Source organism: Denticeps clupeoides, chromosome 10 (genome assembly GCF_900700375.1).
Source record: "Denticeps clupeoides chromosome 10, fDenClu1.1, whole genome shotgun sequence".
Lineage (NCBI taxonomy): Eukaryota > Metazoa > Chordata > Actinopteri > Clupeiformes > Denticipitidae > Denticeps > Denticeps clupeoides.
In genome coordinates this window covers 20,014,771-20,026,937 of record NC_041716.1, presented here as the reverse complement: position 1 = coordinate 20,026,937, position 12,167 = coordinate 20,014,771, and the positions used below count along the sequence as shown (strand labels likewise).

Here is a 12,167-nt window from a genome sequence, read left to right as displayed (position 1 = left end):
GTCCAACAAGTCCATGTCAACCCTCCTATGTGGTATTCTTTCAACTCTTTGTCATGCCATAGACAATGACATGGTCAATGACTGTTGCTTGCATCTCGTCCATAATGATGGTGCGAGGTTGTCTTGCTCTCCCTCCTGGACCTTCTCCTCACCCTTGTTGGCTCCTCTTATTCCATGGCCAGCTCTTCTCCCTCCTCTGACTCGATTCCTCTTCCCCTGACTCTGCCTTCATCCATGGTGTTTGTTTGGACTCTTCAGCTAACTGTGCACTCTGAACTTGCTTTTATACATGTGGTCACAGCATTAGCAACAAGTGTCTTCAATTTTGAGTCGCTGTGTGTAATGAATGACGACAGGTGTGTTCATTGTGTTCAAATATTGCTGACTGTGGCAAGCATTTTGTATCACATGAGCTTTCATTTGAGAATATGAGCAGAGTTCTTTTTCAACTTGTGTTTTAGCAAGGAAAAATGGGTTTAGATTTATTAGAATGCAGGATTGTGTTTTGTGAATTGTGTCTTCGTGTGAAATGTGTTTATGATATTGGAAATATTAACTGGTCATTTGGTTTAGAGGATTGGCTTTTGTGTTTTAGCATTTGAGAAAAACTGTAAAGCAAAGAGATGCTAGAAAAAGAAAAAGAAAATAATGCAATACAAATAGATATCAATTTATTGGCATATTGAGTTTCTGCACACACTGCAAAGTTACATTTTTTGCTGAACTTTGACCTTTGTGCACTGTGATACGTTGTCACGTGACCAATAGAAACAAGGCATTAAAGCAGCCTCTGAAACCAAGATGGAGGAGAGGTTGAGTACAGTGATTATTTGATTTTATTGAAACACCACTTGGGAGGAGGTCTGCTGGAGAAAAATGTCAAATGCTACATGCCTGCCAGGTGTGTGTTGACAGCGAACGGGTGCTGGTTTACCGGGTGAGGTGAGTTCCTCACTTTATTCAATGCTCTTGAATATTAAATATCTGATTTAGCAGTAGTTTATAAATAAATTGTAAATTGATCAATTATAATAACATTAATTAATATATTAAATGAATACAGTTGTGGCCTAGCGGTTAAGTGAGCGGCCCTGTAATAAGAAGGTTGTCGGTTCGAACCCCGAGCCGTCAAGGTACCACTGAGGTGCCACTGAGCAAAGTACCATCCTCACACACTGCTGCTTGGTGATGGTTAAAAGCAGAGGACACATTTCGCTGTGTCACTGTGTGTATCACAACAACAATTTCTTCACTTTCACTAAAAGAAGTTTTGGTTAACAGTTAAGAATATTAATTAAGTGTTCAAATAAATTAGTTACATATACTTTCATATAGTTATTGAAATAATTATATTACTATCACATTTAAATGGATGTAACACCCCTGTCATTATTATTCTATCAGAACATCAAGAAAATATTATGATATGAGAATATGATAATTAGCCTTCTATATAACTGTCTAAAAATCAACTGATGGTACACTTGTGGTTACAAACAAAAATAGCAAAGGAATTCTGTTTTTATCACATGGCAAACATACTAAAAATACTTCTCACTGGCTTTAATGGATTTAGGGCCCCAAGCATCTGTTCTAGTTCTAGTTAATGTTTAGCCACGTAGAGATTTGTTTTGTTGGACTATTTTAATGTCAACCATGAATCAAAGATTGATTTTCACTTTTTAACTTTCAAATGTAAAAAGAGGGATTACTCATGAAGTATTATGGAGTGACTTCCACTTAAATGAAGCAACATTTGTGTAATTTATATTGCTATTCTATTTCTATTCTATTTCTGTCCGATGTGGGATGGAGAGATTCAGAAGGTCTTTCCTTCCAACCGCTGTCAGGCTCTACAACAGCTGACCACACAAACATACATAGACTAACATAGACATAGACTAGGGTGGTAGTAGCCTAGTGGGTAACACACTAGCCTTTGAACCTGAAAACCCAGGTTAAATTCCACTTATGTCCATGAGCAAGACACTTGTCCCTCTAACTACTATTGTAAGTTGCTCTGGATAAGGGCGTCTGATAAAATGCACATCCAATACACCATTTCCATTTTGTGTGTATGTATCCATGCATTATGCATATATATCCACTCTTTTCATATGTAAAACTTACTTATAATCTATGTATGCAGGCATTCACAAATATATTTTTATGTTTTTACTGATGTGAGCCTGCAGTTGATTATAAAAGAATGAACAGAATGTCACGGACGCTGCACGGCAACCAGTTGGTGCCGGTTAGGGTGATAATTGATATAAAGGACCCTCTATATGGTGAATGCAGGAAACAGGAAGTGTTACGTTCACATCACAGTCAAAATTTGTATTTGTTTAACTTTGACAGCTGTGCACCGTGATGTATTTTCATGCCACCAATAGAGTCAAAGCATCGATATTGAGGTACTGAAAGTTGTAATCAAATCGAATTGTGAGACCAGTGAAGGTTCACACCTCTAGTATGCATGTGCATGCACCTTCTAACAACAAACGGGGTCCCAGTCAACAAACTGTTGATGCCCCGACACTATGACCCTTTCTGCATGCAAGAGAAAACTCACAGAGAAAAAAGTGAGAAACCCTGTGAAGGGGTGAGTGAGGGTGTAGTGGGTGTCAGAGCAAGTTTGATAATGGTTTTTCCCAAGAAAGCAGTTCAAATGTAATAGGAAGGTTGAGTGGTGAATCTGTTCATGTTTGAAGGTACTGGACAGTGCAGAGTAGGTTTCAACCAGTCCAGTGTCATGGTCTACAGTGTCCAATAGCCCTCCAGCTGTAGCCTTTATGGTGGCCCCGCTGGTTCTAAAACCTGCACTTATCGTGTTACATATACGCATATAGGTTTTGGTCACATTCATAGGATTTTTACAAATAAATAAACAGTTTTTGTTTTTCTTCAGGCAGAATTTTTGTACTGTTCACCCACTTTGGCATTGACCTATGTTTGAGATGCACCCGATTCAATAATAATGCATACATTTATCAAATAAGATCAGTGTGCGTGTGTGTGTGTATATACACACACACACACACACACACAGACACACACACACACACACACACACTGATCTTTTTTGAAGAAAAAATCAAAAACTGATGGAGTTGATGTCATCTATGGCGACGGAGGTGACATAATCCTGGAATACATATAAATACTATTAAATATATATATATATATAAAGAGAGAGAGAGAGAGTTTCAGCACATGTGTTTTGTTAGTTCTTCAGAATGGCTGCTTCAACAAGTCACTTGTGTACTGGCGACATCTGCTGCTTGTAACGAGCAGCAGTTAAATATCTGGCATTAAGGAAAAAATGAAAAAAATCCAATTGGAAAAGACTTTTAAAGCATTCAGGGGCGAAAGCAAAGAATATATAATGATCAATTGATCTAGAATGATCCATACCAGAGAATGATGATGATGATGATGGTGAAGATGATGAAGAAGCGGCTGGGGACCACGGGGAACTGGATTTCCCGTAACACCGGCGCGCTCCAGAATCGCGCGGGATTCTGCGAGACTTGACTTCTCCGTAAATCGTCGTCGTTGCCGTGGCTCGCCGTGCTGCTCGGACCCTGCGGGGTAAGGAAGCGGGAAGCGGGGCGCGTCTTTGTGTTTGGAAGTTGCTCTCCGCCGCGGTTGCGTGTGTTTGCGGCCGCCGAGAAACGCGAACTGTGATTAAAACGCTCCAACGTGTCTGCAGACAAACTGTGGCTCTTGTTAAGTTTGAGCCCCGAGCTGACGTGTTGAATTGGCTTTTCACCAGTTGCTCGTACAACGACGACGAACCGGGGCGCAGCTGAACACGACCCGCTGTATCCTGGACAGAAAAGTCGAAAAGTCGTGTTGAAGGAAGCTTCCCGTCTCAGTAAAGCCAGCAGTGAGTTCTGTTCTTCTCTTACACGCCTTCACAACGCCATGTGTGTCTGCCAGCATGCTGCATAACTTATCGGGTGGAGAAATTGAAAAGCCCACGTGTGTGTGTGTGTGTGTGTGTGTGTTTGTGAAGACATGCACGACTTTGTGGAAGTGGAGATTTGCTAAAAGAGTAAGAGAAAATCCAGCAAGCTGCAGAACTCAACTGCTGGCTTTACTGAGTTGAGGAAGGGCTGCGTTATGGCGTTTCAGTTTGGCCAGTGTGTACATCAGGTTCATATGTGCCATTCATATGAACATTCTATGATTTCTGTCTTTATGTGACAGAAAATGTACGTTATTTCAGAAAAGAGATGGAGGAGGAGACACTGGAGCCGGTGGCGGAACAGAAAGTCTTTAAGAGTCGACATTAAATGGACAAAAGAGGAGGTAGGCATAGACGCGTTCTAATGGGAATATTAGACTACGAAAAGCCCATTATCGGTAAACTAAACATACGCATCATACTTTGCCAATTCCAAACATGCGTTTGGCACAAACACTTCCTGTTTTGCCATATCGGCACATAATTTTTTGGTGGAACTAACATGAAATTAATGTTTTTTTTTAAATGACAGGATTAAAATCTTTGAATATTGGTCAACAACTTTGATCCACACGACTGGACGACCATTGCTAGTTTTTTACCGGTAAGAAGTTTTTATTGTATTTATTTTTTTTTTTTTTAAGGAACGTCTGAACACAAGTGACTTTGAAACAGGGGCGCACACATCATCGTTGTCAGCAGCGATACATGAAAATTCTTGATCCGGAATTGGTGATGGGAGCATGGACAAAAGAGGAGGATGATAAGGTGAGATACTACCTGCATATGCTTCATCCTGTTGTGTTTTGATGACACAGATTGTGAGCCCAAGTGTTCTGTTGTATTTATTTGAGGTGACTGAACCGGTCGGGATATACGGAGCGAAAAATTGGGACCTGATTGCTAGACATCTGAAAGGCAGACGAGATAAGCAGTGTCGGGAACGGTGGCATTATCATCTCAAACCGGAATTGAAGAAATCATCCTGGACTCCCAAAAAGGACCTTATCCTCTACAAGGCACACAGTGTACCCGGCAATTGGTGGGCAGCAATTGCTAAACTTCCTGGAAGGTATGCTTGGACTGTGCGGTGCGGGTCTTTTCCAAATAAAAAACCTAAATATTAAAATCTGCGCTTAGGTACTTGGACTGTACGTCTGAATGTTTCCTGTAGGATCTGTCATTGAGATTTTAGCAGCAGATCCTTTGTCTAGTAAGATCTGTGAGGCGGCCATATGCTCTATGGGTTTGTCCGGCATATTCTACACACCAATCTATCGGATTGAGATCTGTGAAACTCAACTCGAGTGAATTTAGTCTGAAACACAAAGCAGCAAAAGTGTATACTCTGCTTTTTCGTCTTTGATAGAACTGACAACTGCATAAAAACCCACTGACGTTCCACAATTATGCGAAAAGCAGAAACGGGCACGTTTGCCGCAATGGACGTCCAGCTGCCCACACACTTGGAAATGGGGGAGGTACGTTGCCACAGGTTTTTATGGAAGTTTGTATATCTATTTTCCTTTTTTGAAGGTTCTCACTGAAATATGTTCACTAATATGTATTCAGATTGATTTCCATTGTGATGTTCTGGGTGGGAGTTCCGATTCTGAAAGTGATGTGAGTGAGGTATGACTACTATTACACGCATAGTGTTACTGTGTTTATATTATAAAATAAAACGTTCTGACTGTGAATTTGCACACTTTATTTCAACAGAGACACTTTGAAATGGGGGCTGAAGTGCAAAAGGGGAAGCTGAAGGGGAAAAAGAACCAGAATATTCTAAAACTGAAGGAAGCCGCTTCTCCAACTGTAAAGAAACAGACTGGCAGTCGCGGCGGCGGCAGGCTCCAGCAGTCCCCCCCGAAATCCATCACAGACGCAGTGCTGAGAATGGTTGCGGAGGACATGCTGCCCCTCAGCTTTGTGGAGAGCTCCGGCTTCCGTAACTTCATGGCCGCGATTGGACCACAGTACCCCCGGCTGTCCCAGCGCACCATCGGGCTGAAGCTGTACGACGACGTGGAGAAGGTGATCAAGCCGCAGCTGATCAGAAAGCTGAAGAGCGCTGTCGCCGTTGCCAGCGGAGACGCTATGATCCATGTCGGCGTCAACCTGTGGTCCAGCCAGGGCAGTGACCGTTTTGTCGCCGTCCAGCTGCATTTTATCGATGATGATTGGAATGTTCAGCGACCCACAGTTGCCTTTCGCCACATAAACGGCGCGAATGTGAACGCGGCGGTGGCTCGGGAGGCGGAAGCCGTGCTTCTGAGCTACGGCCTGTTTCCCGATAACATTGGCTACATCATTAACAGCGATGCCAAGAGCACCATAACGGCCTACGACCTTTTCTGTGACTACAAGGTCATGTGTTCTCGTCAGAAAAGTGACCCCGACGAAGACGACCTTGTGAGATTCCTGAGCGACGTCTCGCCCGGTGACTGTTTCTCCGAAATCTCGTTCGGCGCACGTGCTGGTTGCATAGTGAACTTGTTGCAGCAGGTGATGAGGGACGCCCTGGAGAACTCGTGGGCTGCGGAGAACGTGCTCCAGCAGGTGCACGGCGTGGTCGCCTTCTTCCGCAGCAGCGCCTACTGGAACGAGGTCCTGGTGAAGGAAAGCGGACTCTCCTTCGCCGCTCCATACAACCCCAGCAGCTATCGGTGGAACTCCATGTTGGTGTGCGTTCGCAGGATGCTCCAGGAAGCCGCCTGGCGCTCCGTGATGTCTGTCCTGGCGCTGGCCCGCACGGAGGCTAAAGATTCGTCCTGCTCTCCACCCCAGGTCCGGGCGAGAAGGGAGCAGGTGCTTGACGTCATTGGCTTGCTCGAACCCTTTGAGGAGGCCATTCAGGTGCTTCAGCATGATGGGGTCACCTTCTCTCTGGTCATCCCTACTCTAATTTGCCTGGATAAATCCCTCCAGACCAGGTCCACAAGCTACACTCTGTTCTGCAAAGGGCTTCGTGCCGGCTTGCACGCTCACTTCCAGCCCTTGTTGCTGCAGAGGGACTTGATCCTAGCAACAGTTCTGGATCCACGCATCAAGCTGCAGCCATTTGGTGAGGGCCATCGTATAGCTGAAGACCAAGTTCTGGTTGCACCTTCTAAATATCAGGCCCAAAGTGTACTGGAATTCATGCTTGTTAACCACGATACCCTGCCTACAGTGACCAAAGGCCAAAATCTTCAGTGCGAAAGGCCTTCCAGCTCCAAGCGGATCAAGCGCAAGAAGATTTCTGCTTTTTCGGAACCTCCTGCCAAGACCATGGGAGTCTCCGAGGTGGACCAGTACTTGGCTGAGCCTTTGATGGAAGGAAGTACTTCTCCGCAGGCGTTCTGGAAAGCAGCTTGTCGTTTTCCTCAACTACAGAACATTTGCCGCTGGCTCCTGGCAATTCCTGCAGCGTCAGGGGGCTTTGATCGGCTCTTTCCAATGGCAATTTGCATTCTTCGGGCCAGGAGAAACCGTCTGGCAGCCTACACTACAGAGAGACTTTTACTTTATAAGGAGTCAGTAAAAACAAAGACAGAGAAACTGCGGTGAGTCGTGGAGCAGGGCATTCCATTTCTCCAAATTCATCTGGAAATAGAACAAATATGCAATGATAATGTTTCAATCCTGATGTACTGAAGCAATATTTAGTTTACAGGTCTGTTTATAGAGAATGTACAAGACCAACTGCGGCTGTATTCCTCATTTTCAGTTATGATCAACCTAAGACTTCTGTTAATAAATTGAGTTCTTTTGTTTGTAATGGTATTACATACACTTGTTTCTTGTTCATTTGCCCTAATCCATACTATTTTGGAAAAGATTTGAGTATATCTTTGCTTTTTGATCTTTTACGTTTTTGTTATATATTAACTGTTAAGTTTATATAGGGCCAGACATCACTGCACATAATAGGATAATTATCAGGAAAAATGCAATACTTGTCTTGATACCTTGATTGGTGCTTGATGTCTAGGCCCAAGTTATAATAAACCGATGGTTACAAATTATACCAGTGTTAATTAGGAACATCTGGACTAAATAGTTTATCACAGAAGACACAAGAAATGTTTTCTGCTCTATTATATGCTGCAGTTTAATAAGTATACCTCTATAAGGTGTGGTTTTGTTACACCTATACAGAATACAAGAAACACCACATGTGACAAAGGTCTAGAGCTAGATCTACTGCAAAGAACTAAATGGCATTGTTCTGCACCGGCCTATAGTTATATTGTATCATAATGAGGTTTGTATATCTAGAGGGATCTTTCAGGGGCATAACACATTCTTTCTACTAAGTGACTATAACACCTATGGGCTAATTTGTACTGATGTCATATTAAAAGAAGAAGCAGATGAGAAATAAAACCACATATACAATACTGTGAAAGTGTTTGCCCCTCCCTGGTTTCTTAAAAATGTCCATGTTTGTCACAAATTTGTCTATATTAGTCAATAACAACACAGGTAAATTCCAAATGTGTTTTTTAAGTAAATTATCTTATTATCTAAATTATCGGCCGCTAAAGGAGGATGTTCACAATGTACCCAATTGAACATCTCTGGAGAGTTTTGAAAATGGCTGTGCACCAATGTTCTCTATCTAACCTGATGGAGCTTGAGAGATTCTGTGAAGCAGGAGAATCTGCTTAATTCTTTTTCATACTCAAAGAGATTTGAAGCTGTAATTTCAAAAAATGTTCTCACACAAAGTATTCGGTAATGGCGGTGAATATGTCTGTGCATGTTTTTAATAATATTTATCATTTATTTATTATTTATAATAATAGATTTACTAACTTTGTCATTACTTTGTCATTGTGGAGTGAAGTGATTGTCATGGGGTATTGTGTGAGGCTGAAAAGGTGAAGTGCTGTATAGTGCAACATAAGGGTTTTGTAATTACTTAAATTGTCAATTAAAGAATATAATGCAGTCAAAATAATCCAATCAAAATTTTGTTCTGCATGCTTTTGCTTTTATGTGGCGTTTAGTAACAGCAAGAGCCCTTTGTACTATGCACTTTGTAATTATGACTCTTATGACTGCTTTCGTCACAAATTTAAATTACATCTTCCATTTAATGTCCCATAAAAGGGCCTTACCTTAAAGTTATTAAAATAACTATTGCCTGTATTTTGAGCCAGTTTCGCCAGCAGCTTCCCTTCTCTAGTTGATAATTACCGCGATCTGGCAACCGCGACCGACCGGAAGTTGCCTTGATCCAACATGGCGACTCCTCGGTTCGGCTGGAAGTCTTGTTTATGTGTCCACGCTGCTGTGTTTACGTGGTATGTCTTCACTCTTTGGAGGAATTGTTCGTTAGAAATAACAGCCAAACACCCTGGAGCGCAGACGTATGGAGGTCGATGGAAATACCTCACCTTTATTAACCTGGTAAAGAACTTCCCTTGTTCACTGAAAACCAATGAATGGATTTATGATGCATCATTTTGCCACCTTGACCTACGACCTTAAGAAATAAAGTTGTTGTTCTTTTATTTCTCACTTCAGGTGATGCAGACAGTGTTTTTTGGAATCTGTGTTTTGACTGACCTCGCTCATGTGGCCGTCAGTGTTAAAAGCGCCCGTGGCGGACTCCCTGCTCTACTTTCACAGATCGGAGACTTTTATTTCTCTGTTCTGGCCTTCCCTGTTGCCACGGTAACACACCTCTACATTCTCACATTGTGATTTAAATCTGCAATCTACAGTGAAATCACATTTCTTCCCCTCCCCAGTTTGTATTTTCGTCCTTTTGGGTGCTCTATTCCTATGACAGAGAGCTGGTTTATCCAAAGTTCATAGACCAGATTATTCCGACATGGCTCAATCATGCGTTGGTGAGTACAGTGTTTTCTAATGGAACATTTTTAAATCCATGTCATCCTGACTCTCTGAGCAAGAGAACATGACACAGGTTGACTGGATTTGAAAATGCACATATTAAACCTTTAATAATATGTTATGCTTCTAACTTGCCAATATAATGTTCATATTCATTATTTATATGTAATTCATTATGTAATTCAGCGCCCGAGGATGGTTCTTTGCTCAGTGGCAATTCAAACTGACAACATTCTGATTACGGTAAAAAAAAAAAAAAAGCTAGCTTAATCGAAGACACGTAGATAATAAGATATAATTGGTCAGATATATAGAACATTTTGACCTCGAAGTTAATGTTGTTGTAAGCAGAATAAAATGAGGAAGTGTAAGGACACTAATGACTTTGACAAGGGTCAGATGAAAATGAAAGTTTATGATTGCTAGAATGTTGTGTCATAGAATCTCCTAAACATGCTGGTCATGACTTGGTGCCAGATTCAGCAGTATACCCTCTGAGGGGTCCAGTCTTTGATTGGTCAGGGCAGTTTTGGTGGCAACAGGGGGTCTAGCAGGTAAGGAAACAGGTCCGCAGTCGGAATGTGGCCAGTTCGAATTGTTTCTTCTCCATTCTAACTCTCATATCTATTATATCTATTATTTCATTGTTGTATCTGCCTACAACTGTGGTTAAATCAGAGAGTATCTTTGGCCCTTGACGCATTTGGGAAAAAATGACAACATTTTGTTACATTTTTTCAGTCAAAGACTGTAAGCCACCTTGGGTCCCATTTAACCCTCTTTTATGTCCTTCCTCCACAGCACACCATAATCCTGCCCTTGATCCTTCTGCAGATGTACCTTCAACCTCATAAATATCCTAGCCGACTTAAAGGCATCCTGTCCCTGGCTTTGTTTTCTGTTGTTTATTTGGCATGGTAATGCTCTCAGTATCACATAAATACATAATCAGTTTCAAACAGTTTCTTGGGTAGGTTTCAGAAACTCAGTAGAAGTCACCTCTGCATGTCACCTGAATCTGTGTTTTATTGTCTCTGTAGGGTCCTGTGGGTCCACCATATCTCAGGAATCTGGGTCTACCCCATAATGGCCCGTCTCAGTTCCACAGGGTTGACTTTGTTCCTTGGGGTGGCTGCTTTTAGCATGGTACCTCTGTACCTGCTCGGAGAAAAGCTTTACCAAGTGATGTGGAGAGCTGCGGATGGAGGTGGAGGGAAAGGTGGGAGTGGCGTCATTATAGGTCACTCGTCACTTTTAACATAATGTGGTCAAATACTAAAACTGCATTTCTCTTCTCTGAAAGGGGCTCAAAAGAAAAAGAAGTAGAACCAGACTGGTTTTAAACTTTATGGGGACCAACACGGACCATTCCTACCAAATACCAGAACAAGGGATTTAATCATTTGCTGTTAACTTTTACGAAAGCACTTTACTGCTACAGAAAAGTGAACCCATGGTGTTCTTTTACTTTTAAATAGTTTTTTAGAAAATGAAATGTTGATAAGGGGCAATTCTGTCATGACTATGAATTTAAATGTTTTAAAAACATTACTAGACTGCCCTTGTCATTTTTGAATAGTACTTCTGTCATGATACTGAGCAGATGCTGGATTTTGTGACTGTATGTAAATTATGCAAAGCCCTCCTTGCCTAATTCTACATTATGATATGAGCAAGCGGTTGTGTGTGAACATAATATATATATAAGCTTAAAGCTTAATTGTAAGTCAACAATTTAAAACAAATTTAATATTTTTTCCTCTTACCTCTACAATGTTGTCTTTGTAATTAGGAGTGTGGATCATATAAAATCCATATATAATGCATCATATATTTTGGTCAAAACTGAAATAAAAAAAACAAGCCACAAATCAGTATCAGATGTGAGTTATGATGCTTTTTAGATTTCTAGTTGTGAAAGTGTTTGACGAATAGGCCAAAATTGCAACTGCGTCACTTGTGTATTTATACTCCTCTACTGCTTAGATGAAATAGCTTTAATTAGATTTGTTAAGTGTAAGTCAATCGGCTTGTTCCCAGAGTCCCATTAGCTTGTAGTGCACAGTTGCTGGCTGCTGATCACTTGCTTAGTCCTGAATCTTCAGGTCAGCATCATCATTTCCCAAACACAAGTGGGAGCTTGTTGATAGATTTGCCCATGTGGTGTGTTGATTTCAATGTACCAAGAGCTCTTTAATTGTGAAAAGCCTTATCGGGTACAAGGCTTTCTCACATGAGACAGCGCTGGGGAACAAAACATGCATAAAAGTAGAAACCTTAAAAGTAAAACCAGAAAAACAATTAGAATGTGTCAATTAATGGTGTATGTTAGTGTAAGATCACA

The 12,167-nt window shown here is 41.5% G+C and overlaps 1 protein-coding gene across 1 annotated transcript; it reads left to right on the top strand.

Moving 5' to 3' along the window:
- The first annotated feature begins 9,190 nt into the window (after positions 1 to 9,190).
- On the top strand, positions 9,191 to 11,698 carry adtrp1 (androgen dependent TFPI regulating protein 1). The gene is made up of 6 exons (XM_028992758.1): positions 9,191 to 9,373; positions 9,491 to 9,640; positions 9,718 to 9,819; positions 10,625 to 10,740; positions 10,864 to 11,042; positions 11,127 to 11,698. Exons 1-6 carry the CDS (start codon positions 9,206 to 9,208, stop codon positions 11,147 to 11,149), a joined length of 738 nt encoding a protein of 245 aa, XP_028848591.1. The 5' UTR covers positions 9,191 to 9,205; the 3' UTR covers positions 11,150 to 11,698.
- The last annotated feature ends 469 nt before the right edge of the window (positions 11,699 to 12,167 follow it).

What these genes read in the sequence shown, in the direction of transcription:
- adtrp1 (XM_028992758.1), top strand. Translation starts at nt 9,206, where the DNA reads ATGGCGACTCCTCGGTTCGGCTGGAAGTCTTGTTTATGTGTCCACGCT. An exon ending in ACCTCACCTTTATTAACCTG is followed by an intron (nt 9,374 to 9,490) that starts GTAAAGAACTTC and finishes TTCTCACTTCAG; the next exon opens with GTGATGCAGACAGTGTTTTT. An exon ending in CATGGCTCAATCATGCGTTG is followed by an intron (nt 9,820 to 10,624) that starts GTGAGTACAGTG and finishes CTTCCTCCACAG; the next exon opens with CACACCATAATCCTGCCCTT.